We start from the raw sequence: 25,768 nt of genomic DNA, 5'->3' as shown, positions 1-25,768 counted from the left end.
GCCTAACATTCGCCCACGACGTCGACCCGACGTTCGCCCAACGTCAGCCCGCGACGTCGGGTGAACGTCGGCCCGGCGACGTTGGGGGAGCCCACGCCAGAGGTCGCAACCGGGTACCCGATACCCGTACCCTACCCGATACCCGTACCCTACCCGATACCCGTACCCTACCCGATACCCGTACCCTACCCGATACCCGTACCCTACCCGATACCCGTACCCTACCCGATACCCGTACCCTACCCGATACCCGTACCCTACCCGATACCCGTACCCTACCCGATACCCGTACCCTACCCGATACCCGTACCCTACCCAATACCCGTACCCTACGCGATACCCAGCTACCCGTACCCGGCCGGGTACGGGTACCCGTTTGCGACCCTGTTGCGGCCGGGTACGGGTACGGGTAGGCCGTGAGTCACTGGTGAGTCACCGTTTGTCACTCATTTCCCAACGTCTTGTCTCTTCTCACAATTCAAGTTCCTAGAATCAACCCACCCGCGCCTGCAACATGGCTTCATCCCAGAGGTCGCAATCGGGTACCCGATACCCGTACCCTACCCGTACCCGGGCCGGGTACGGGTAGGGTACGGGTACGGCCGGGTACGGGTACCCGTTTGCGACCCTGGTGCGGCGGGTACGGGTACGGGTAAGAAATCAAAACCCGTTTGCGACCTCTGACCCACGCCGCCCGCTCACCAGATGGCGATGCCCACGGCCAAGATGGCGGCTAGCGCCACAGCGCTGATGACCACAGTGGTGATGAGTAGGCCCCTGGAGGCCTCAGGGGTCACTGCACACACAGCGGGGGGGGGGGGCGGGGGGTTGGTGAGTCACGTGACGGGGTGGGCGGCTGTGTGAGTCTCTGTCTCTCTGTGTGAGTCTCTCTGTGTGAGTCTGTCTCTCTGTGTGAGTCTCTGTCTCTCTGTGTGAGTCTCTCTGTGTGAGTCTCTCTGTGTGAGTGTGTGTCTCTATGTGTGAGTCTCTCTGTGTGAGTTTGTGTCTGTCTGTGTGAGTCTCTCTCTGTGTGGGTCTGTGTCTCTCTGTGTGAGTCTATGTCTCTCTCTGTGAGTCTGTGTCTCTCTGTGTGAGTCTCTGTCTCTCTGTGTGAGTCTCTCTGTGTGAGTCTGTGTCTCTCTGTGTGAGTCTCTCTGTGTGAGTCTGTGTCTTTGTGTGGGTCTGTCTCTCTGTGTGAGTCTGTGTCTCTCTGTGTGAGTCTCTCTGTGTGAGTCTGTGTCTCTCTGTGTGAGTCTCTCTGTGTGAGTCTGTGTCTCTCTGTGTGAGTCTCTCTGTGTGAGTTTGTGTCTGTCTGTGTGAGTCTCTCTGTGTGTGAGTCTATGTTTCTCTGTGTGAGTCTGTGTCTCTCTGTGTGAGTCTCTCTGTGTGAGTCTCTCTGTGTGAGTGTGTGTCTCTATGTGTGAGTCTCTCTGTGTGAGTTTGTGTCTCTCTGTGTGAGTCTCTCTGTGTGAGTTTGTGTCTGTCTGTGTGAGTCTCTCTCTGTGTGGGTCTGTGTCTCTCTGTGTGAGTCTCTCTGTGTGAGTCTCTCTGTGTGAGTGTGTGTCTCTATGTGTGAGTCTCTCTGTGTGAGTTTGTGTCTCTCTGTGTGAGTCTGTCTCTCTGTGTGAGTCTGTGTCTCTCTGTGTGAGTCTCTCTGTGTGAGTCTCTCTGTGTGAGTGTGTGTCTCTCTGTGTGAGTCTCTCTGTGTGAGTGTGTGTCTCTCTGTGTGAGTCTCTCTGTGTGAGTCTGTGTCTCTCTGTGTGAGTCTCTCTGTGTGAGTCTCTCTGTGTGAGTCTGTGTCTCTCTGTGTGAGTCTGTCTCTCTGTGTGAGTCTCTCTGTGTGAGTCTCTCTGTGTGAGTGTGTGTCTCTCTGTGTGAGTCTCTCTGTGTGAGTCTGTGTCTCTCTGTGTGAGTCTCTCTGTGTGAGTCTCTCTGTGTGAGTGTGTGTCTCTCTGTGTGAGTCTCTCTGTGTGAGTGTGTGTCTCTCTGTGTGAGTCTCTCTGTGTGAGTCTGTGTCTCTCTGTGTGAGTCTGTCTCTCTGTGTGAGTCTGTCTCTCTGTGTGAGTCTCTCTGTGTGAGTCTCTCTGTGTGAGTGTGTGTCTCTCTGTGTGAGTCTCTCTGTGTGAGTGTGTGTCTCTATGTGTGAGTCTCTCTGTGTGAGTTTGTGTCTGTCTGTGTGAGTCTCTCTCTGTGTGGGTCTGTGTCTCTCTGTGTGAGTCTACGTCTCTCTCTCTGTGAGTCTGTGTCTCTCTCTGTGTGAGTCTCTGTCTCTCTGTGTGAGTCTCTCTGTGTGAGTCTGTGTCTCTCTGTGTGAGTCTCTCTGTGTGAGTCTGTGTCTCTCTGTGTGAGTCTGTGTCTCTCTGTGTGAGTCTCTCTGTGTGAGTTTGTGTCTGTCTGTGTGAGTCTCTCTGTGTGTGAGTCTATGTTTCTCTGTGTGAGTCTCTGTCTCTCTGTGTGAGTCTATGTCTCTCTGTGTGAGTCTCTGTCTCTCTGTGTGAGTCTGTGTCTCTCTGTGTGAGTCTATGTCTCTATGTGTGAGTCTGTGTCTCTCTGTGTGAGTCTGTGTCTCTCTGTGTGAGTCTCTCTGTGTGAGTTTGTGTCTGTCTGTGTGAGTCTCTCTGTGTGTGAGTCTATGTTTCTCTGTGTGAGTCTCTGTCTCTCTGTGTGAGTCTATGTCTCTCTGTGTGAGTCTATGTCTCTATGTGTGAGTCTGTGTCTCTCTGTGTGAGTCTGTGTCTCTCTGTGTGAGTCTCTCTGTGTGAGTCTGTGTCTCTCTGTGTGAGTCTCTCTGTGTGAGTCTCTGTCTCTCTGTGTGAGTCTCTCTGTGTGAGTCTCTCTGTGTGAGTGTGTGTCTCTATGTGTGAGTCTCTCTGTGTGAGTTTGTGTCTCTCTGTGTGAGTCTCTCTGTGTGAGTTTGTGTCTGTCTGTGTGAGTCTCTCTCTGTGTGGGTCTGTGTCTCTCTGTGTGAGTCTCTCTGTGTGAGTCTCTCTGTGTGAGTGTGTGTCTCTATGTGTGAGTCTCTCTGTGTGAGTTTGTGTCTCTCTGTGTGAGTCTGTCTCTCTGTGTGAGTCTGTCTCTCTGTGTGAGTCTGTGTCTCTCTGTGTGAGTCTATGTCTCTATGTGTGAGTCTGTGTCTCTCTGTGTGAGTCTGTGTCTCTCTGTGTGAGTCTCTCTGTGTGAGTTTGTGTCTGTCTGTGTGAGTCTCTCTGTGTGTGAGTCTATGTTTCTCTGTGTGAGTCTCTGTCTCTCTGTGTGAGTCTATGTCTCTCTGTGTGAGTCTATGTCTCTATGTGTGAGTCTGTGTCTCTCTGTGTGAGTCTGTGTCTCTCTGTGTGAGTCTCTCTGTGTGAGTCTGTGTCTCTCTGTGTGAGTCTCTCTGTGTGAGTCTCTGTCTCTCTGTGTGAGTCTCTCTGTGTGAGTCTCTCTGTGTGAGTGTGTGTCTCTATGTGTGAGTCTCTCTGTGTGAGTTTGTGTCTCTCTGTGTGAGTCTCTCTGTGTGAGTTTGTGTCTGTCTGTGTGAGTCTCTCTCTGTGTGGGTCTGTGTCTCTCTGTGTGAGTCTCTCTGTGTGAGTCTCTCTGTGTGAGTGTGTGTCTCTATGTGTGAGTCTCTCTGTGTGAGTTTGTGTCTCTATGTGTGAGTCTCTCTGTGTGAGTTTGTGTCTGTCTGTGTGAGTCTCTCTCTGTGTGGGTCTGTGTCTCTCTGTGTGAGTCTCTCTGTGTGAGTCTCTCTGTGTGAGTGTGTGTCTCTATGTGTGAGTCTCTCTGTGTGAGTTTGTGTCTCTCTGTGTGAGTCTCTGTCTCTCTGTGTGAGTCTCTCTGTGTGAGTCTCTCTGTGTGAGTCTCTGTCTCTCTGTGTGAGTCTCTCTGTGTGAGTCTCTCTGTGTGAGTGTGTGTCTCTATGTGTGAGTCTCTCTGTGTGAGTTTGTGTCTCTATGTGTGAGTCTCTCTGTGTGAGTTTGTGTCTCTCTGTGTGAGTCTCTGTCTCTCTGTGTGAGTCTCTCTGTGTGAGTCTCTCTGTGTGAGTCTCTGTCTCTCTGTGTGAGTCTCTCTGTGTGAGTCTCTCTGTGTGAGTGTGTGTCTCTATGTGTGAGTCTCTCTGTGTGAGTTTGTGTCTCTCTGTGTGAGTCTCTCTGTGTGAGTTTGTGTCTGTCTGTGTGAGTCTCTCTCTGTGTGGGTCTCTCTGTGTGAGTGTGTGTCTCTATGTGTGAGTCTCTCTGTGTGAGTTTGTGTCTCTCTGTGTGAGTCTCTGTCTCTCTGTGTGAGTCTCTCTGTGTGAGTCTCTCTGTGTGAGTCTCTGTCTCTCTGTGTGAGTCTCTCTGTGTGAGTCTCTCTGTGTGAGTGTGTGTCTCTATGTGTGAGTCTCTCTGTGTGAGTTTGTGTCTCTATGTGTGAGTCTCTCTGTGTGAGTTTGTGTCTCTCTGTGTGAGTCTCTGTCTCTCTGTGTGAGTCTCTCTGTGTGAGTCTCTCTGTGTGAGTCTCTGTCTCTCTGTGTGAGTCTCTCTGTGTGAGTCTCTCTGTGTGAGTGTGTGTCTCTATGTGTGAGTCTCTCTGTGTGAGTTTGTGTCTCTCTGTGTGAGTCTCTCTGTGTGAGTTTGTGTCTGTCTGTGTGAGTCTCTCTCTGTGTGGGTCTGTGTCTCTCTGTGTGAGTCTATGTCTCTCTCTCTGTGAGTCTGTGTCTCTCTGTGTGAGTCTCTGTCTCTCTGTGTGAGTCTCTCTGTGTGAGTCTGTGTCTCTCTGTGTGAGTCTCTCTGTGTGAGTCTGTGTCTCTCTGTGTGAGTCTCTCTGTGTGAGTCTCTGTCTCTCTGTGTGAGTCTCTCTGTGTGAGTCTGTGTCTCTCTGTGTGAGTCTGTCTCTCTGTGTGAGTCTCTCTGTGTGAGTCTCTCTGTGTGAGTCTCTCTGTGTGAGTCTCTCTGTGTGAGTCTGTGTCTCTCTGTGTGAGTCTCTCTGTGTGAGTCTCTGTCTCTCTGTGTGAGTCTCTCTGTGTGAGTCTGTGTCTCTCTGTGTGAGTCTGTCTCTCTGTGTGAGTCTCTCTGTGTGAGTCTCTCTGTGTGAGTCTCTCTGTGTGAGTGTGTGTCTCTCTGTGTGAGTCTCTCTGTGTGAGTCTGTGTCTCTCTGTGTGAGTCTCTCTGTGTGAGTCTGTGTCTCTCTGTGTGAGTCTCTCTGTGTGAGTCTCTCTGTGTGAGTGTTTGTCTCTCTGTGTGAGTCTCTCTGTGTGAGTGTGTGTCTCTCTGTGTGAGTCTCTCTGTGTGAGTCTGTGTCTCTCTGTGTGAGTCTGTCTCTCTGTGTGAGTCTGTCTCTCTGTGTGAGTCTCTCTGTGTGAGTCTCTCTGTGTGAGTGTGTGTCTCTCTGTGTGAGTCTCTCTGTGTGAGTCTGTGTCTCTCTGTGTGAGTCTGTCTCTCTGTGTGAGTCTGTCTCTCTGTGTGAGTCTCTCTGTGTGAGTCTCTCTGTGTGAGTGTGTGTCTCTCTGTGTGAGTCTCTCTGTGTGAGTGTGTGTCTCTATGTGTGAGTCTCTCTGTGTGAGTTTGTGTCTGTCTGTGTGAGTCTCTCTCTGTGTGGGTCTGTGTCTCTCTGTGTGAGTCTACGTCTCTCTCTCTGTGAGTCTGTGTCTCTCTCTGTGTGAGTCTCTGTCTCTCTGTGTGAGTCTCTCTGTGTGAGTCTGTGTCTCTCTGTGTGAGTCTCTCTGTGTGAGTCTGTGTCTCTCTGTGTGAGTCTGTGTCTCTCTGTGTGAGTCTCTCTGTGTGAGTTTGTGTCTGTCTGTGTGAGTCTCTCTGTGTGTGAGTCTATGTTTCTCTGTGTGAGTCTCTGTCTCTCTGTGTGAGTCTATGTCTCTCTGTGTGAGTCTCTGTCTCTCTGTGTGAGTCTGTGTCTCTCTGTGTGAGTCTATGTCTCTATGTGTGAGTCTGTGTCTCTCTGTGTGAGTCTGTGTCTCTCTGTGTGAGTCTCTCTGTGTGAGTTTGTGTCTGTCTGTGTGAGTCTCTCTGTGTGTGAGTCTATGTTTCTCTGTGTGAGTCTCTGTCTCTCTGTGTGAGTCTATGTCTCTCTGTGTGAGTCTCTGTCTCTCTGTGTGAGTCTCTCTGTGTGAGTCTGTGTCTCTCTGTGTGAGTCTCTCTGTGTGAGTTTGTGTCTGTCTGTGTGAGTCTCTCTGTGTGTGAGTCTATGTTTCTCTGTGTGAGTCTGTGTCTCTCTGTGTGTGAGGCTATGTCTCTATGTGTGAGTCTGTGTCTCTCTGTGTGAGTCTGTGTCTCTCTGTGCGAGTCTATGTCTCTCTGTGTGAGTCTCTGTCTCTCTGTGTGAGTCTGTGTCTCTCTGTGTGAGTCTATGTCTCTATGTGTGAGTCTGTGTCTCTCTGTGTGAGTCTATGTCTCTCTGTGTGAGTTTCTGTGTGTCTCTGTCTCTCTGTGTGTCTCCGTCTCTCTGTGTGTGTCTCTGTCTCTCTATGTGAGTCTATGTCTCTCTCTCTCTGTCTCTCTCTGTCTCTGTCTCTCTCTGTCTCTTTCTACGTCTCTCTCTGTCTCTTTGTCTCTGTCTCTCTGTGTAAGTATATGTCTCTCTGTGTGAGTCTCTGTGTGTCTCTGTTTCTCTGTGTGAGTCTATGTCTCTCTCTCTCCCTCTCTCTGTCTCTTTCTACGTCTCTCTCTATCTCTCTCTGTCTCTCTGTCTCTCTCTGTCTCTCTCCCTCTCTCTGTCTCTCTCTCTCTCTCTGTCTCTCTCTGTCTCTCTGTCTTTCTCTATGTCTCTCTCCCTCTCTCTGTCTCTCTCTGTCTCTCTGTCTCTCTCTGTCTCTCTCTGTCTCTCTGTCTCTCATCAGTTCCTCTAGAATGGAAACATTCCTATGTTCGTCCACTTCACAAAGGGGGCCCTAAAGATGATCCAAATAACTACCGACCTATCTCAATTTTGTCCCCGTTGATGAAAATTTTTGAAAAATTATTGAACTACCAAATTATCAGTTTCCTGTCCGCCAACAATCTATTACATCTAAAACAATCTGGGTTCCGAAAAAAATACAGCACCACATCTGCTGCATTAGACTCTATGAATCACATTTACAGTAGCCTTGATAATAAGCAGTACTGCGCCTGTCTTTTTCTTGACTTGTCCAAAGCTTTTGATACAGTAGACCACAACATCCTGCTTAGTAAAATAAGTTGCCTCGGTTTTTCCGAAAACACAGTAAAATGGTTAAAAAATTACCTCTTTTCTCGCACCCAAACTGTATTCACAGATGGTTGGAGGTCAAACAGTGTTAAGATAACAAAAGGGGTTCCACAGGGTTCCATTCTCGGCCCCCTCTTGTTCTCTCTTTATGTAAATGACTTGGGCACTGAACTGGATTATTCCAGGGTAAATCTTTTTGCAGATGACACGGTACTAATTACTGCTGGCCGCTCTCCGGATGACGTGATTGCTAAGCTCCAGAGTGATTTCAACAAACTACAACATCAGCTAGTTGCTCTTAAACTAGTCCTAAATCCTGCCAAAACCAAGGTGCTATGCTTCTCACCAGGACTAAAGCGGGAAGTTATTTTCCCCAAATTACATTCCTTAAATAATGATCATATAGAGCAAGTTAAGATCTATAAGTATCTTGGGATCATCCTGGATTCAAAACTGAATTTTGAAGATCACATTGATTATATTGGGAAAAAGACAAAAATTAAAATTGGTTTTCTATATCGACACAAGCACTGCTTCCCCCCTATGTTCCGTTTGGAATTGATTAAAGCTACCATACTGCCTCTACTTGATTACTGTGACATTGTTTATAAATCAGCCCCAAGTACTGTACTGAAGAAGCTTGACTCAATGTATCACTCGGCCTTAAGATTTGCATTGAACTGCCCATATAGGACTCACCACTGTGACCTCTACATTGGGTCAAACTTAACATCTCTGAATGTTCGACGGCTTGTGCACCAGATCTTATTTATTCATGATGTACTTGCAAAAGAATCTGCAGATTACCTGCTGGATCTCATCTCTGTTTCAAAGAACAAATTTGACCTAAGGTCTACACTCATTTACCAGCTTAATATTCCCTATTGCCGTACATATACTGGAGGAAGGGCCTTTGCTATTGATGCCCCCAGGGTCTGGAATGCTGTTGCCAATAAATTGAAACTTGAGTCACTACCTATGAGATCTTCACTCAAAACTGCTCTAGAGGAGTTGTACACCCCTAGCTGCCAGTGCTATTCAGTGACCTAAAATAAAATGTTTCGCTCCGGATGATCGCTACAAAGTATGACCTGTGTTTTGATTTAGTGTGCTGATCTTAAAGGTGGAGGGACTCATGCAGCCAGCTATGGCTGCAGGGTTTTGGTAGTACATGTTGTTTATGCCATTTATTGTGAAAATTCTGTCACAGTTCCTATGATTGCTTTTTCATTGCTTTCATGGCTTTATTTTGGTGATTTCGAAAAGTGTATTGGTTTAGCCATGTTTGTTTGTTGTAGTACAGAGTTAGACTGATGGCCTTAATTTAAGCTGTCTTGTGGTTGTTGTTGTTGTTGTTTGACTTGCATCCCACTGGGATTTTTGCACACAGCGTTGGTGTACGGTGCTTTTTCTGCAATATTTTGCTGTCTTTTCTTGGATTTTCTGTTTGCACTTAGTCACATATTCACTTTAAGATGTTTTTTTGTTCATGTTTTTGTTTTTTGTTTGTTGCGGTTGCACCCGATTCAAGAGCTGAATGGCTCACAGGGCTATACCTAATAAATGAACTTGAACTTGAACTCTCTCTCTCTCTCTGTCTCTCTCTCTGTCTCTCTCTCTGTCTCTCCCTCTCTCTGTCTCTCTACATTTCTCTCTCTGTCTCTCTACATTTCTCTCTCTGTCTCTCTCTGTCTCCCTCTCTGTGTCTCTCTGCCTCTCTCGCCGCGTCCCCCTCACCGACGCATCCCCGTCCCGACGTTCCGGGCTGGAACCCGGCGAGGCAGACGCAGCGGTGGCTGCCGCTGGCTTCCGCCGTGGGCAGGCAGACCGAGTTGGGCTCGGAGGCGCACGGCGGCGGGGACCCCGCGCACGGATCAATCGCTGGCGGTGGCGCAGAGAGACAGGGGACAGAGAGACAGAGAGACAGACAGGGGGACAGAGAGACAGGCAGACAGACAGGGGGACAGACAGAGAGACAGGCAGACAGACAGACAGACAGCCTTCACCACCACCGCCACCTCCGCCACCACCACGACCAACACCACCTCCACATCCACCGCCACCACCGCCACCTTCACAACCGCCACCACCACCTCCAACACCGCCATCACCACCTCCACCACCACCTCCACCACCTCTACCACCACCTCCACCACCGCCACCACCACCGCCACCACCGCCACCACCGCCACTTCCACCACCACCTCCACCACCACCATCACCACCACCACCTCCATCACCACCACCTCCACCACCTCCACCACCACCACCACTCATCACTCACCACGACACCTGGGTGCATCCCCCCAGGAGTTGTCCACACAGCTGATGGTGTCCGCGCCGACGATGTCGAAGCCGTCTCGGCACTCATAGCGCACCGCCAACACGCGGGTGACACCACCGCCACCACCGCCACCACCGACACCACCACACATGGAAAAGTGCGAGTTGGGTACGGAGGGCACCGGACCGCACGGAGTATCTAGGACACGCACACAGAGACACACACAGACACACACAGACACACACACACAGACACACACAGACACACACAGACACACACACCAGGGTCAGTTGCAGCAGCAGTGGTAGTAGTAGTAGTATAGTAGTAGTGGTGGTAGTAGTAGTGGTAGTAGTAGTAGTGGTGGTAGTAGTAGTAGTAATGGTAGTAGTAGTATAGTAGTAGTGGTAGTAGTGGTAATAGTATAGTAGTAGTAGTGGTAGTAGTGGGTCTCTATTGGTCTCTATCAGTATGGGTTTCTCTGTGTGTCTCTATGGCTTCATACGAGTCTCTGTGGGTCTCTATTGGTGGTGGTGTGGTGGTAGTGGCGTGGTGGTAGTGGCGTGGTGGTAGCGTGGTGGTGGTGCCGTGGTGGTGGTAGTGGCGTGGTGGTAGCGTGGTGGTGGTGGTGGTAGCGTGGTGGTGGTGGTGGTAGCGTGGTGGTGGTGGCGTGGTAGTGGCATGGTGGTGCCGTGATGGTGGTGTGATGGTAGTGGTGTGGTGGTGGTGGCATGGTTGTAGCTTGCAAGCATGGTGGTGGTGGTGCCGTGATGGTGGTGGTGTGGTGGTCGTGGTAGCGTAGTGGTGGTAGCGTGGTGGTGGTAGTGGCATGGCGGTTGCATGCTAGCGCCGTGATGGTGGTGCCGTGGTGGTCGTGGTAGCGTAGTGGTGGTAGCGCAGTAATGCTGTTGGTGGTGCGGTGTCTCCGAGGCTCCGTCCTCACTCTGCGTCTCCTCCTTCCAGGGCAGGAGGTTGATCGGCGGCAGCTCCTGGCAGTCGACGAACCCCTGGGGGTACGGCTGGTACAGGAAGGCGTCCAGGGGCACCTTGCGGACGCCGCTGTTGCCGCAGATGAGACGCGAGAGGCTCACGTTGCGTAGCTCGGTGACTTGGGCCGGCGTGAAGAGGCCTTCGCGCTCGTGCCAAAACCTGCAGCCGGGGTTCAGCGCCACCGTCACCGTCACAGTCATCGACATCATCATCATCACCGCCACCGTCATCATCATCATCATCACCACCAACATCACCACCATCAACATCATCACCACCAACATCATCACCACCACCATCATCACCACCAACATCATCACCACCAACATCATCACCACCACCATCATCACCACCAACATCATCACCACCACCATCACCACCACCAACATCATCACCACCACCATCACCACCACCAACATCATCACCACCACCATCACCACCGCCACCGTCATCACCACCACAGCCATCTTCATCACCACCACCATCATCACCACCACCGTCACCGTCATCACCACCACAGCCACCATCGTCACCACCACCATCACCACCACCAACATCACCGTCATCACCACCACCAACATCATCACCACCACAGCCATCTTCATCACCACCACCACCGTCACCGTTATCACCACCGCCACCCATACCCACTCACCCACACCCCACACCCCACACCCACTCACGCACACACCTACACACCCACACACACCCACACACACCCACCCATCCACCCACCCACTCACCCACCCACCGACACCCTACACCCACACCCACCCACTCATCCACTCACCCACTCACCCACTCACCCACTCACCCACTCACCCACCCACTCACCCACCCACACCCCCACACACCACACCCACCCACCGATCTCCGTCGCGTATGAGCGCGACCTGTCGCGCCAGGAGGCAGGAGAACAGCGGCCCCATTCGTCCCCCACACTCACTCACTCACCCACTCACCGACTCACCCACTCACCCACTCACCCACTCACCCACCCACTCACCCACCCACACCCCCACACACCACACCCACCCACCCACCGGTCTCCGTCGCGTATGAGCGCGAACTGTCGCGCCAGGAGGCATGAGAACAGCGGCCCCACTCGTCCCCCCGGCACCGGCACCTCCAGGAGTCCCGCCAGCCACACGTCTACGTTGTCGGCGCTGCCATACAGCGCAAGCACGCGGCCCGCCACATCGCTGCTGTTCCACACTGTAGCCAACTCGGCCTGAGTCTGTAGCACTGGGAGCCCGCAGAAGCTACGCCAAGAGTTGTAGCCTGGAGTGGTGGTGGTGGTGGGGGTGGGGAGAGCAACAAGTGGGTAAAGGTGGGGTGGGAGCGGTGGGACAGCGGTTAGCAATGCATCGAGTTCCAATCTCAGCCACCGCCACCGCTAAGATCCGAGTGGCCACGTCTCTGATTGTTACGCGCCCACGCCAACTCGGACCCCGCAGAAGCTACGCCAAACATTGTAGACTGGAGTGGTGGTGGTGGTGGTGGTGGTGGGGAGAGCAGTGGGTGGGCAAAGGTGGGGTGGGAGCGGTGGGACAGCGGTCAGTGGGCAGATCAGCTCCACGGTAGGTCCTGGTGTCAAGGACATGGGCTCGCATCCGCTGTCCCTTCACTATATAGTCCAGCAGATGTTCTTGCTTGGACCCGGCATGCATTCATGACCTTGCATGGATGCGATGCTGGAACAGCGTGTTGGTAATTACAAGCCCGAGTCCAGCAGCTTCCTTCCGATGTTATTGAGCTGATCTGGCCCATGCCTTCCAATCACTCCAGCCCAGGTGCCAGCATCATGACCAACTCGGGCATTGAAGTCACCCAACAGGATGGCTCTAGCCCAAGGGACCACTTTAGCCAGCACCCGTGACAGGAGGTCAACGAAGGCATCTGACTCATCGGCCTTGCCTGCATCCCTCCACTGCTGTTAGTCTTCGGTGGGGACATAAGTAACCACCACCACTCCCTCGCCCCTGATTGATGGGAAGGCAAGCCGACAGTCACCTGGGGCTCAGAGCTTTTGACATTTTGACACGTCACCACCATTCTCCCACACCCTTTTGTTCAAAAGAAGAGCCACTCCCTGTTGTTTGGCAGTCTCAGACCCCGAGTAGAGAACTGTCCACCCCTCATGGTGACTGGAACAAGAGCCAGACCTCCTGAATGCCACAGAAATCCAGGCGGTACCGGTTCAGCTCCCGACAGAGGAGTGGCAGCCTCTCCTCCGCAGTGAGCGTGCGGACATTCCACGTGGCCACACGAAGTGGCTTTTTGTTGTTTCTGGAGGAGCCCCGAGGGTAAAGATTCAATCTCCTGGCTCCGCCAAATGGGGTTTGGCCAAGAGACGTCAAAGACGCCCGTCCCCCCGGGGCCTCCGGCACAGGCTTAGTTCGTTTTATCCCACGTAGTTTAGTGGAACTTGGGTTGAAAGTGGAGGGGTTACCAGCCCATCGCTCCCATCCAGAACCGCCCGGACAACAGGACAGACAGCCGGGCAGATGGAGAGACAGACAGGAGGAAAGACGGACACATGGCCAGACAGACAGCAGGAGAGGCACACAGCAGGCCAGACAGACACTAAGCCAGACAGACAGACACTAGGCCAGACAGACAGCAGGTCAGACAGACAGACAGACAGCAGGCCAGACAGACAGCAGGCCACACAGACAGACAGCAGGCCAGACAGACGGACAGACAGCAGGCCAGACAGACAAACAGCAGGCCAGACAGACAGACAGCAGGCCAGACAGACAGACAGACAGCAGGCCAGACAGTCAGACAAACAGCAGTCCAGACGAACAGCAGGAGAGGCACACAGCAGGCCACACAGACAGCAGGCCAGACAGACGGACACTAGGCAAGACAGACACTAGGCCAGACAGACAGACAGACAGACAGCAGGCCAGACAGACAAACAGACAGACAGACGGACGCAGACTGACCAGGCAGTCCGTGGTCTCGGCCGCGCTGCATGTTGAGAGATGCGAGGTCGAGCGCCAAGCGCCTCGTCAGAGCGAAGAGCTTCTCCCTCAGCTCGTCGGGCATCATCTCGTAGAGGGCGTTCTGCTTGGCCGGACTGCCGATGAGGCCCCGCAGGACCGGGTCCACTCCGCCTGCGGACGAGGAGGAGGTGGAGGAGGAGGGGGAGTGACCTCCAGGTGAAGTCTGGAACGGCGCACGAGTTTTGCCGCACACCACGGGCAACGAGGGTAGATCATTTGAGGCTGAGTCGACCTAGGGGAGGCCCAGGGCCGGTTCGGATGATCGGCAACGGTGGTGTTGGCCGCGCGCGGGAAACGCACACGCGCGCACGCACGCGCACACACGCGCGCACACAGGCACGCACAGACACGCGCACACACGCACACACACACGCACACACATACGACACTGACAGACACGCAACAAAAGCAAAGAATCTCCCGTACAGCCTGGTCTTCACCTGAGGACGGCTGCTTGCGTTGTGGCCGAAACGTCGTGAGAGTTATTTTATTATGTTTTATGTTTTATTATTTTATTATTTCCATTCTACGTGACTTTACCGAAAGAACCAAGAAGATGAATCCCTGCAGTCACGAAAGCTTTAAATTGGCTTTTCCTTGTTTCTGGAGGAGCCCCGAGGGAGAAGATTCAATCTCCTGGCTCCACCACACACGTGCGTTGTTTCTGGAGGAGCCCCGAGGGAGAAGATTCAATCTCCTGGCTCCACCACACACGTGCGTTGTTTCTGGAGGAGCCCCGAGGGTGAAGATTCAATCTCCTGGCTCCACCACACACACGCATTGTTTCTGGAGGAGCCCCGAGGGTGAAGATTCAATCTCCTGGCTCCACCACACACGTGCGTTGTTTCTGGAGGAGCCCCGAGGGTGAAGATTCAATCTCCTGGCTCCACCACACACGCGCATTGTTTCTGGAGGAGCCCCGAGGGTGAAGATTCAATCTCCTGGCTCCACCACACACGTGCGTTGTTTCTGGAGGAGCCCCGATGGAGAAGATTCAATCTCCTGGCTCCACCACACACGCGCATTGTTTCTGGAGGAGCCCCGAGTGTGAAGATTCAATCTCCTGGCTCCACCACACACGTGCGTTGTTTCTGGAGGAGCCCCGAGGGAGAAGATTCAATCTCCTGGCTCCACCACACACGCGCGTTGTTTCTGGAGGAGCCCCGAGGGTGAAGATTCAATCTCCTGGCTCCACCACACACGTGCGTTGTTTCTGGAGGAGCCCCGAGGGTGAAGATTCAATCTCCTGGCTCCACCACACACGCGCGTTGTTTCTGGAGGAGCCCCGAGGGTGAAGATTCAATCTCCTGGCTCCACCACACACGTGCGTTGTTTCTGGAGGAGCCCCGAGGGAGAAGATTCAATCTCCTGGCTCCACCACACACGCGCATTGTTTCTGGAGGAGCCCCGAGGGTGAAGATTCAATCTCCTGGCTCCACCACACACATGCGTTGTTTCTGGAGGAGCCCCGAGTGTGAAGATTCAATCTCCTGGCTCCACCACACACGCGCATTGTTTCTGGAGGAGCCCCGAGTGTGAAAATTCAATCTCCTGGCTCCACCACACACGTGCGTTGTTTCTGGAGGATCCCCGAGGGAGAAGATTCAATCTCCTGGCTCCACCACACACGCGCATTGTTTCTGGAGGATCCCCGAGGGAGAAGATTCAATCTCCTGGCTCCACCACACACGTGCGTTGTTTCTGGAGGAGCCCCGAGTGTGAAGATTCAATCTCCTGGCTCCACCACACACGCGCGTTGTTTCTGGAGGAGCCCCGAGGGTGAAGATTCAATCTCCTGGCTCCACCACACACGCGCGTTGTTTCTGGAGGAGCCCCGAGTGTGAAGATTCAATCTCCTGGCTCCACCACACACGTGCGTTGTTTCTGGAGGATCCCCGAGTGTGAAGATTCAATCTCCTGGCTCCACCACACACGCGCCCATCACAAGCGCACGCGCACACGCCACCGGTACCTTCCTCGACGATTCTCCAGGGCGCCAGGAAGGCCTGGTGCAGGGCGAGGTTGGGGTAGAGGGGGTGCTCCTGGTAGTCCTCGCCGAGCCGTCGAAGCACCGGCTGCACAGTCACGTGTCCGAAGCGGAAGGCCGCCGTCGCGAAGACGTTGGAGATGCGGGGGTCGGCGCTGGAGTTGTAGCCGGAGTACGGCCCCAGCCAGGCGCTCGCCGCGGCCGGTCCAATCACCCGGGGCACGTAGTCTCGCCACGTGATCACCTGCGAGGTGGTGGTGGGGGGTTGGTGGTGGTAGTGGTGGTGGGGGGTGGTGGTGGTGGTGGTGGTGGGGGGGGGGGGTGGTAGGGGGGGGGGTGGAGTGGTGGTGGGGTGGGGTGGTAGGGGGGGTGGTAGTGGTGGGGTGGTGGTGGTGGTGGGGGGGGGTGGAGTGGTGGTGGGGTGGGGTGGTGTTGGTGGTGGTAGTGGTGGTGGGGGGTGGTGGTGGTGGTGGTGGGGGGGGGGGTGGTGGGGGGGGGGTGGAGTGGTGGTGGGGTGGGGTGGTAGGGGGAGTGGTAGTGGTGGGGTGGTGGTGGTGGGGGGGGGGTGGTAAGGGGGGGGGGGGGGTGGTGGTGGGGTGGGGTGGTAGGGGGGGTGGTAGTGGTGGGGTGGTGGTGGTGGTGGGGGGGGTGGTGTTGGTGGTGGGGTGGTGGTGGTGGGGTGGTCGGGTGGTGGTGGTGGAGTGGTGGTGGTGGGGTGGTGGTGGTGGGGTGGTGGGGTAGTGGTGGTGGAGTGGTGGTGGGGTAGTGGTGGGGGGGTGGTGATGGTGAGGTGGTGGTGGGGTGGTGGTGGGAGGGGTGGTGGTGATGGTGGTGGAGTGGAGGTGGTTAGGTTGCGGTGTTGGTGGGGTGGTGGAGGGGTGGTGGTTTTGAAACGATAGTGGTGGTGGAGCGGTGGTGGTGGTGAGGTGGTGATGATGGAACGGTGGTGGTGGTGATGGAGCGGTGGTGGAGTGGTGGTGGTGGTGAGGTGGTGGGGGGTTGATGGTGGGGGGAAGGGTGGGGGGTGGTGGTTGACGTTGAGTCAACGTCCGGGGCGACGTCCGGGGCGAAACGTCGCTTCAGTCACTCAGTCCCCCAGTCTCTGAGTCACTCAGCCCCCCAGTCACTCAGTCCCCCACTCAGTCCCCCAGTGAATCAGCCCCCCAGTCCGTCCCCCAGACACTCAGTCACTCAGTCACTCGGCCCTCCAGTCTCTGAGTCACTCAGCCCCCCAGTCTCTGAGTCACTCAGCCCCCCAGTCAACCAGTCCCCCACTCAGTCCCCCAGTGAATCAGCCCCCCAGTCCGTCCCCCAGACACTCAGTCACTCAGTCACTCAGCCCCCCAGTCTCTGAGTCACTCAGCCCCCCAGTCACTCAGTCCCCCAGTGAATCAGCCCCCCAGTCTCTGAGTCACTCAGTTCCCTAGTCACTCAGCCCCCTAGTGAATCAGCCCCCCAGTCTCTGAGTCACTCAGACCCCCAGTCACTCAGCCCCCCAGTCCGTCCCCCAGACACTCAGTCACTCAGTCACTCAGCCCCCCAGTCTCTGAGTCACTTAGCCCCCCAGTCCCCCAGTCACTCAGCCCCCCAGTCACTCAGCCCCCCAGTCACTCAGCCCCCCAGTCACTCAGCCCCCCAGTGAATCAGCCCCCCAGTCACTCAGCCCCCCAGTCACTCAGCCCCCCAGTCACTCAGCCCCCCAGTCACTCAGCCCCCCAGTCCGTCCCCCAGACACTCAGTCACTCAGCCCCCCACTCAGTCCCCCTGTGAATCAGCCCCCCAGTTCGTCCCCCAGACACTCAGTCACTCAGTCACTCAGCCCCCCAGTCTCTGAGTCACTCAGCCCCCCAGTCACTCAGCCCCCCAGTGAATCAGCCCCCCAGTCACTCAGCCCCCCAGTCACTCAGCCCCCCAGTCACTCAGCTCCCCCTACCTGCATGTAGGAGGCGACAATCCTGCGCGTCTCGTAGTAGACGGAGTCGCTCCCCCAGTGCGGGTTGAGTTCCCGCAGGGCGCGTGCCACTCGGTTGTGCTCGCGAAGGAACACGGCGTGGAAAGCCAACAGGGCGTTGTTCTCGTTGGTGCGAACCTCACCTGTAGGCATCGTCATCATCGTCATCATTTGCATCATCGGCAGCAGCATTGTCGTCATCATCGCAGGCATCATCATCGCAGGCATCATCATCGCAGGCATCATCATCGCAGGCATCATGATCGTCATCATCAGCAACATCGTCATCATCAGCATCGTCATCAGCAGTAGCATCGTCATCATCAGCAACATCGGCAGCATCGTCGTCTTCATCATCGTCGTCAGCAGGCATCTTCCATCGTAGGGCATCAGCGAGCATCAATCAGAACCACACCACCACCACCACCATTCCAACACCACTCCACCACCACACCACCACGCCACACCACCACCAACCTACCCCCCCACTACCCCCACAACCCCCCACCACCCACACCACCCACACCACCCTACCCCCACCACTCCACCACACCACTACCACCACACCACCCCCCCAACCACCCCCCACCACCCACACCACCCTACCCCGCACCACCCACACCACCCCCCCAACCACACCCCACCCACCCCCCCACCCCTCCCCCACCCCCACCCCCACCCACAACCCCCCACCACCCACACCACCCTACCCCCCACCACCCACACCACCCTACCCCCCACCACCCAAACCACCACTCAACCCCACACCACCCACACCACACACCCAACACCTCCCCCACCCACCCCCCCACCCCTCCCCCACCCCCCCACCCCCCCACCACCCCCCCACCACCCCCCCACCACCCCCACCACCCACACCACCCTACCCCACCCCTCCCCCACCCACCCCCTACCCCCCCACCCCCAACCACCACCCACAACACCCTACCCCCACCACTCCACCACACCACTACCACCACACCACCCTACCCCCACCACACCCACCCCCCCACCACCCCCCCTCACCCCCACACCACCCACCCACCCACCACCCACAACCCACCAGCAAGAAAGCACGGCACCCCCTCTCCGACGAGCGCGTTGTCGCGATTCAGCGCGCAGGCGCTGACCCCCGTGCCCTCCACGAACGGCAGGAGGCCGAACCCTCCGTCCGAGTAGTTGCCGTTCACCCGCAGCTCCCCGTCCGCCCCCCGAAGCGTCAGGGACACGGCTCGGCTGCTGCCGTACACCTGCCCGGCGTCCACGAAGGACGTGAGGCCGTTGAGCTGCTCACGACGTCGACCTCCCACGTTCCCGGCGAGGCCGAAGACGGCCGCCCGGTCGCCCGTGCCGCAAACGGGCGACGAGCGAAAGAAGGGGAGGCACGCGTCCACCGTGTTGTTGATGCGCGTGTCGTTGGCTGGAACCTGTTTGTTGTTGTTGTTGTTTTGTTGGGGGGGTGGGTGGGGGGGTTGGGTGGTGGTTTTGACATGGTGGTGGTGGTGTGGTGGTGGTGGTGATGGTGGTGGGGTGATGGTGGTGGGGTGGTGGTGGGGTGGTGATGGTGGTGATGGTGGTGGTGAGGTGGTGGTGGTGGTTTTGAAATGGTGGTGGTGGTGGAGTGGTGGTGGTGGGGTGGTGGTGGGGTGGAGGTGGTGGTGTGGTGGTGTGGTGGTGGTGGTGGGGTGGTGAGGTGGGGTGGTGAGGTGGGGTGGTGGTGGTGGTGGGGTGGTGAGGTGATGGTGAGGTGGTGATGGAGCGGTGGTGGTGAGGTGGTGATGGTGGAGCGGTGGTGGTGGTGGAGCAGTGGTGGTGATGTGGTGATGGTTGAGCGGTGGTTGTGAAGCGGTGGTGGAGTGGTGGTGGTGGAGCGGTGGTGGTGGTGGTTGTGAAGCGGTGGTGGAGTGGTGGTGGTGGAGCGGTGGTGGTGGTGGTGGTGTTGAGGAGGTGGTGGGTAGTGGTGGTAGTGGTGGTGGTGTCGTGGTGGTGGTGTTGAGGAGATGGTAGTGTGGTGGTGGTGGTGGTGTTGAGGAGGTGGTAGTGTAGCGGTGGTGGTGTTGAGGAGGTGGTAGTGGTGGTGGTGGTGGAGCGGTGGTGGTGGTGGTGTTGAGGAGGTGGTGGGGTAGTGGTGGTAGTGGTGGTGGTGTCGCGGTGGTGTTGAGGAGGAGGTGGTAGTGTGGTGGTGGTGGTGGGTGGGTGAAGAGAGAACACGCTGTGAGTTTGGTGAGAGAGCGAGGGATGTTGAACCAGCAGTTCCACCCTCGCGTAGACATTGGCCCAATGTCTACCAGAGGTTCCAACCGCATTCTACTTTCCAACGTTTCCAACTGCATACCAACGTTCACCCATCATTCGCCCCAACGTCGCCTCAACGTCGCCCAACGTTCGCCCAACGTTGCCTCAATGTTTGCTCAACATTAACTCATCGTTCGCCAATTGTTGCCCCAACGTTGCCTCAACGTTCGCCCAACGTTGCCTCAACGTTCGCCCAACGTTCACCCATCGTTCGCCCCAACGGCGCCCCAACGTCGCCCCAACATTCGCCCAACGTTGCCTCAACGTTCGCCCAACGTTCGCCCAACGTTGCCTCAACGTTCAACGATCGTTCGCCAATCGTCGCCCCAACGTTGCCTCAACGTCCGCCCAACGTCGCCTCAATGTTCGATCATCGTTCGCCCATCGTTCGCCCCAACGTCGCCCCGACGTTCCCCCAACGTTCCCCCAACGTCGCCCCAACGTCCGCCCAACCTTCAGAACCAACCTAGCCTCAACCTTCCCCCCCCCCCCCCCCCCCATCGACGAATCGTCCAGCGTCACCCAACGACGTCCAGTTTCAACGTCGCCCGCCCGCCCGACGTCCCCCCAACGTTGCCTCAACGTCCGCCCGACGTTCGCCCCCCACCTTGATGGGGAAGCATGGCTCCCGGCGGTCGCACGAAGTGGCACAGTCGAGTCCCCCCGCGAAGGTGCGGAGGCTGGGGCTCTGCGGGGTGAGGTCCGTGTCGTGAGCTGTCCACTGGCCCCACTGGACGAATGCGTGCGACAGGGACGCCTCGTCGGCCCGCGACGAGGCGTCGCCCGCCACCAAGCGCACGATCTCGTTGGACACCACACGGACCTGTTGGTGGTTGGTGGTGGGGTGGGGTGGTGGGGTTGTGAGGTTGTGGGTGGTGTGGTGTGTGGGGTGGGTGGGGTTGTGGGGTGGGGGTGGTGGGGTTGTGGGGTGGGGGTGGTGGGGTTGTGGGGTGGTGGTGTGTGTGGGGTTGTGGGGTGGTGGTGTGTGTGGGGTTGTGGTTGTGGTGGGGTTTGGTTGTGGGTGGTGTGTGGGTGTTGAGGGGTTGGGGTTGGTGTGATGTGGGTGGTGTGGGTGTATGTGGGGTGGGTGGGGTGGTGGGTGAGGGGTGGGGGTGTTGGTGTTGGTGTGTGGTGTTGTGGGGTTGTGGGTGTGGTGTGGTGGGTGGGGTGGGGTGGTGTGGGTGGGGTGGTTGGTTTGGTTGATGTGATGTGGGTGGGGTGGGTGTGGTGTGATGGGGTGTGGTGTTGGTGTGGGTGGTGTGGTGGGGTGTGATGGGTGTGGTGGGTGGGGTGGGCGTGGTGGTTGGGGGTGTGGTGTGGTGTGTGGGTGTGGTGTAGTGTTGTGGTTGGTGTGGTGTGGTGTGATGTGGTTAATGTGTGGGTGTGGTGTGTGGGAGTGGTGTGTGGGTGTCGTGTGTGGGTGTGGTGTGTGGGAGTGGTGTGTGGGTGTCGTGTGTGGGTGTGGTGTGGTGGGTGGTGGAGTGGTTGGGTGGTGTGGAGGGAGAGGAGGGAGGGAGGGTGGGAGGAAGGGGAGGGAGATGGGGGGGGCGACCAACGTTGACCCAACGTCTCACACAGGTGCGCATGAAACAAAGACTAAGGTCCCCCGTGTAGCCTCTAGCAGGCTGTAGGGGCAAGTGCTGTTGGTGGTAGCGAGTAGCAGCAGAAGTGTCTGTGAAGGTAGACACAGACAAAGGTCCCCCGTGTAGCCTCTAGCAGGCTGTAGGGGCAAGTGCTGTTGGTGGTAGCAAGTAGCAGCAGCAGTGTCTGTGAAGGTAGACACAGGCAAAGGTCCCCCCTGTAGCCTCTAGCAGGCTGTAGGGGCAAGTGCTGTTGGTGGTAGCAAGTAGCAGCAGCAGTGTCTGTGAAGGTAGACACAGACAAAGGTCCCCCGTGTAGCCTCTAACAGGCTGTAGGGGCAAGTGCTGTTGGTGGTAGCGAGTAGCTGCAGCAGTGTCTGTGAAGGTAGACACAGACAAAGGTCCCCCGTGTAGCCTCTAACAGGCTGTAGGGGCAAGTGCTGTTGGTGGTAGCAAGTAGCAGCAGCAGTGTCTGTGAAGGTAGACACAGACAAAGGTCCCCCGTGTAGCCTCTCCTCCAGTGGCGATGTTCACTACACTGCACCAGGTAACTCATTTGGGGCTGTATGTGTGTGTAGGTGTGTGTGTGCGAGCGTGTGTGTAGGTGTGTGTGTAGGTGAGTGTGCGAGTGTAGGTGAGTGTGCGTGTGTGTGTAGGTGAGTGTGTGTAGGTGTGTGTGCGCGTGTGTATAGGCGTGTGTGTGTGTAGGTGAGTGTGTGTGCGCTGGGGAGCGGTAGTGCAGCGGTTAGCGCTACGCTGCGCTATGAACCTGGAGACCCGGGTTCGATTCCCGCTCACGGCCAATACCACCAGTGACGATTATCTGAACCGGTCCCGGGCCTCCCCTAGGTCGACTCAGCCTCAAACGAGTACCTGGTGCGGTGTGTAGTAAACATCGCCACCGGGGAAACAAATGCGGTCAGGCGTGGTGCTGGCCACCCACCCACCTCGTGTACCGTTCCAACCTTGATAGGCGCTCGCTAACAGCACTTGCCCCGACAGTCTGTTAAGGCTATACGGGGGCTCTTTATCTTTGTGCGCTGTCGACTGACCGGGGGCAGCGTGTATCCGTTGTGCAGCTTCTCTTCGTCCCAGCCGCGTGGCAACGAGGCGTTGTCGTCATACTCCGCCGGGAGCCACCGCACGAAGCCCACGTTGGCAGCACCCAGACGCGGGTTGCCTCTATGGGGTGGAGGGGGGTGGAGGGGGGTGATGGTTATGATGGTGGTGATGGTGGTGTGATGGTAGTCCGGCAAACAGGTCCCTGTGGGGTGGGCTGGTAGGAACGAACAAATACGATACGAAGGGAGAGTTTGAGGCCTAGTTCTAGGCTTTATGCCTAGCTGTAGGCTTTAGGCCGCTGTGAGATAATTTTTAATTAAAATGTTTTAATTATTAATGTAAAAGCTTTAAATGTAAATGTTTCTATTTTTTAAAAAAACATCAGGGAATGTAACATTGTTAAACATTAACTCCCTTTCACACACGCGCGGGTACGATACGAAGGGAGAGTTTGAGGCCTAGTTCTAGGCTTTAGGCCTAGCTGTAGGCTTTAGGCCGCTGTGAGTTAATTTTTAATTTAAATGTTTTAATTAAAAACACTCTCAGGGAATTATAAGGGAATGTTACACTTGTTTAGCCAGGAAAGCCTCACTGAGTCTAAAGGTTTTTGTAGGGTCCTGCCAAGTGTTTGCAGTAGGGGGCAATGTTGCTACACCTAATCGGACATCGGACGGACGGACGATATAATCTATTGTAGGCTGGTTCACTTCGTTCCTACCAGTAAAATAATCCCCTAGCTCCTCGTGGTGCCGGACGGCAACGCTGTGGTAGGCAGTGCCGTGGGGGGAGGAGGGACACGTTTGATTGCCCTTTCTCTTCATGGCATATGTGACCACCACAGCGGTGAAATGGGGGCTCTGGACAGGGTGCGAGGGGCTGGTAACCCCTCCACCTTCAATTAACTACCACGAAACTACGATGCAATAAAACGTGGTGAGCTTCGATTTAAAGCTTTCGTGACTGCAGGGATTCATCTTCTTGGTTCTTTCGGTAAAGTCACGTAGAAAGGGAAATAGTAAAATAATAAACATAAAACATAATAAAATACAATTCTCACGACGTTTCGGCCACAACGCAAGCAGCCGTCCTCAGGTGAAGAACAGGTCTGTCGGAAAGACAGGGTCAGACCCTGCTTGCGTTGTGGCCGAAACGTCGTGAGAATTATTGATGATGTTGTTGATGGTGATGATGATGATGTTATTTATGGTGATGTTGTTGATGGTGATGTTACCAGTTGTTGCGCTCCGAGTTGTAGGTCTGGTATTTGTTGATGGTGATGTTGATGATGTTGATGATGTTGATGATGGTGTTGATGGTGATGTTGTTGATGGTGATGATGTTGATGATGGTGGTGGTGTTGTTGATGATGTTGATGACGGTGATGTTGATGATGATGTTGATGGTGATGGTGGTGTTGATGATGTTACTGATGATGGTGTTGATGGTTATGTTGATGTTGATGATGTTGATGATGGTGATGTTGATGATGGTGGTGGTGATGTTGATGATGTTGATGACGGTGATGTTGATGATGTTGATGTTTACGTTGATATTGATGGTGATGTTGATGATGTTGATGACGGTGATGTTGATGATGTTGATGTTTACGTTGATATTGATGGCGATGTTGATGATGTTGTTGATGACGGTGATGTGATGACGATGTTGTTGATGATGTTGATGACGGTGATGATGATGATGATGATGTTGATATTGATGTTGACATTGATGTTGATGTTACCGGTTGTTGCACTCCGAGTTGTGCGCCTGGTATTTGTCGCTGAAGCAGTCCGCGGAACATCGTGGTATCTGGAGCTGAGCACCACAGCCGGTGACGCGCTCTATAGTGGCCAGGTCCTGGGCACTCAGGAAGTCTGCGGCGATAGGGGAAGACCAACGGAGACATCGATTAGGAACAACCCGCTAGAGGCTAACGCTGTTACTCAAACTAATAATGATTATTGTTACTATACGCCATGATGCAACCCATCATGAGTGTCCTACCTTATCACAGACCAAGTCAAACCTTGTTGGTCACCCCGTTGCACATCTCAACGTTCATCCTATACATTACAGTATTACACTACAGTATACACTACACACTACACTATTACACTACACTATTACACTACAGTATACACTACACTATTACACTACAGTATACACTACACACTACACTATACACTACACTATTACACTACACTATACACTACACTATTACACTACAGTATACACTACACGCTACACTATACACTACACTATACACTACACTATACACTACACTATACACTACACTATTACACTACAGTATACACTACACACTACACTATACATTACACTATACACTACACTATACACTACACTATACACTACACTATACACTGCACACTACACTATACACTACACTACACACTACACTATACACTACACTATTACACTACACTATACACTACACTATTACACTACACTATACACTGCACACTACACTATACATTACACTATACACTACACACTACACTATACACTACACTATTACACTACACTATACACTACACTATTACACTACACTATACACTGCACACTACACTATATACTACACTATACATTACACTATTACACTACACTATACACTACACACTACACTATACACTGCACTATACCGTACCTGTCAACCCCTTATCAGTGCCATACATTATCGCAGACCAATTGAGACCTTATCGGTCACCCCGTGCCCCTCACAAATCTCAACGTTCGTCCTACAAAGTCCCATCACGAGGGAGAAACACAAACACAAATAGACACAAAATTACATCTTGTCGCCCGTATTGAAACGGCTGCACGCTGCCGTGCGGACCTCAAAGCTCGGTGTCCCTGGAGGAAGAGGTGGAGGAGAGGGTGGAGGTGGTGGTGGAGGAGGTGGAGGTGGTGGTGGAGGAAGTGGTGGAGCAGAGGGTGGAGGAGGTGGAGGGGGACAAGGAGGTGGAGGAGGATGGAGGAGGAGGTGGAGGAGGTGGAGGTGGTGGAGGTGGTGGAGGAGAGGGTGGTGGTGGAGGAGGAGGAGGTGGAGGAAGTGGTGGAGGAGAGGGTGGAGGAGGTGGAGGGGGACAAGGAGGTGGAGGAGGTGGAGGTGGTGGAGGAGAGGGTGGAGGAGGAGGTGGAGGTGGTGGAGGTGGTGGAGGAGAGGGTGGAGGTGGTGGAGGAGGATGGAGGAGGAGGTGGAGGAGGTGGAGGTGGTGGAGGTGGAGGAGAGGGTGGAGGAGGTGGAGGAGGTGGAGGAGAGGGTGGAGGAGGTGGTGGAGGAGGTGGAGGTGGTGGAGGAGAGGGTGGAGGTGGTGGTGGAGGAGGTGGAGGTGGTGGAGGAGGTGGAGGTGGTGGAGGAGGTGGAGGAGGAGACGGTGGAGGTGGAGGAGAGGGTGGAGGAGGTGGAGGGGGACAAGGAGGTGGAGGAGGTGG

At 54.9% G+C, this 25,768-nt stretch overlaps 1 protein-coding gene across 1 annotated transcript in view; it reads right to left on the bottom strand.

Annotated features, from left to right (window-relative positions):
• Positions 1–698: 698 nt before the first annotated feature.
• Positions 699–25,768, bottom strand: part of LOC144953257 (eosinophil peroxidase-like) — a 33,896-nt gene continuing 8,826 nt past the window's right edge. The window contains exons 4-15 of the mRNA XM_078883829.1: positions 24,057–24,189; positions 22,306–22,435; positions 20,281–20,496; positions 18,442–18,805; positions 17,361–17,521; positions 15,413–15,671; positions 13,381–13,551; positions 11,473–11,710; positions 10,383–10,588; positions 9,443–9,640; positions 8,896–9,039; positions 699–796 (exon numbers count right to left, since the gene is read on the bottom strand). Of these exons, the coding sequence (XP_078739955.1) occupies positions 699–796; positions 8,896–9,039; positions 9,443–9,640; positions 10,383–10,588; positions 11,473–11,710; positions 13,381–13,551; positions 15,413–15,671; positions 17,361–17,521; positions 18,442–18,805; positions 20,281–20,496; positions 22,306–22,435; positions 24,057–24,189 (2,318 nt within the window). The remainder of the gene's footprint in view (positions 797–8,895; positions 9,040–9,442; positions 9,641–10,382; positions 10,589–11,472; positions 11,711–13,380; positions 13,552–15,412; positions 15,672–17,360; positions 17,522–18,441; positions 18,806–20,280; positions 20,497–22,305; positions 22,436–24,056; positions 24,190–25,768) is intronic.

The sequence above is a fragment of the Lampetra fluviatilis genome, chromosome 73 (genome assembly GCF_964198595.1).
Source record: "Lampetra fluviatilis chromosome 73, kcLamFluv1.1, whole genome shotgun sequence".
Classification (NCBI taxonomy): domain Eukaryota; kingdom Metazoa; phylum Chordata; class Hyperoartia; order Petromyzontiformes; family Petromyzontidae; genus Lampetra; species Lampetra fluviatilis.
Note: the sequence above shows the minus strand (reverse complement) of the source record. Positions and strands in the feature narration are given on the sequence as shown.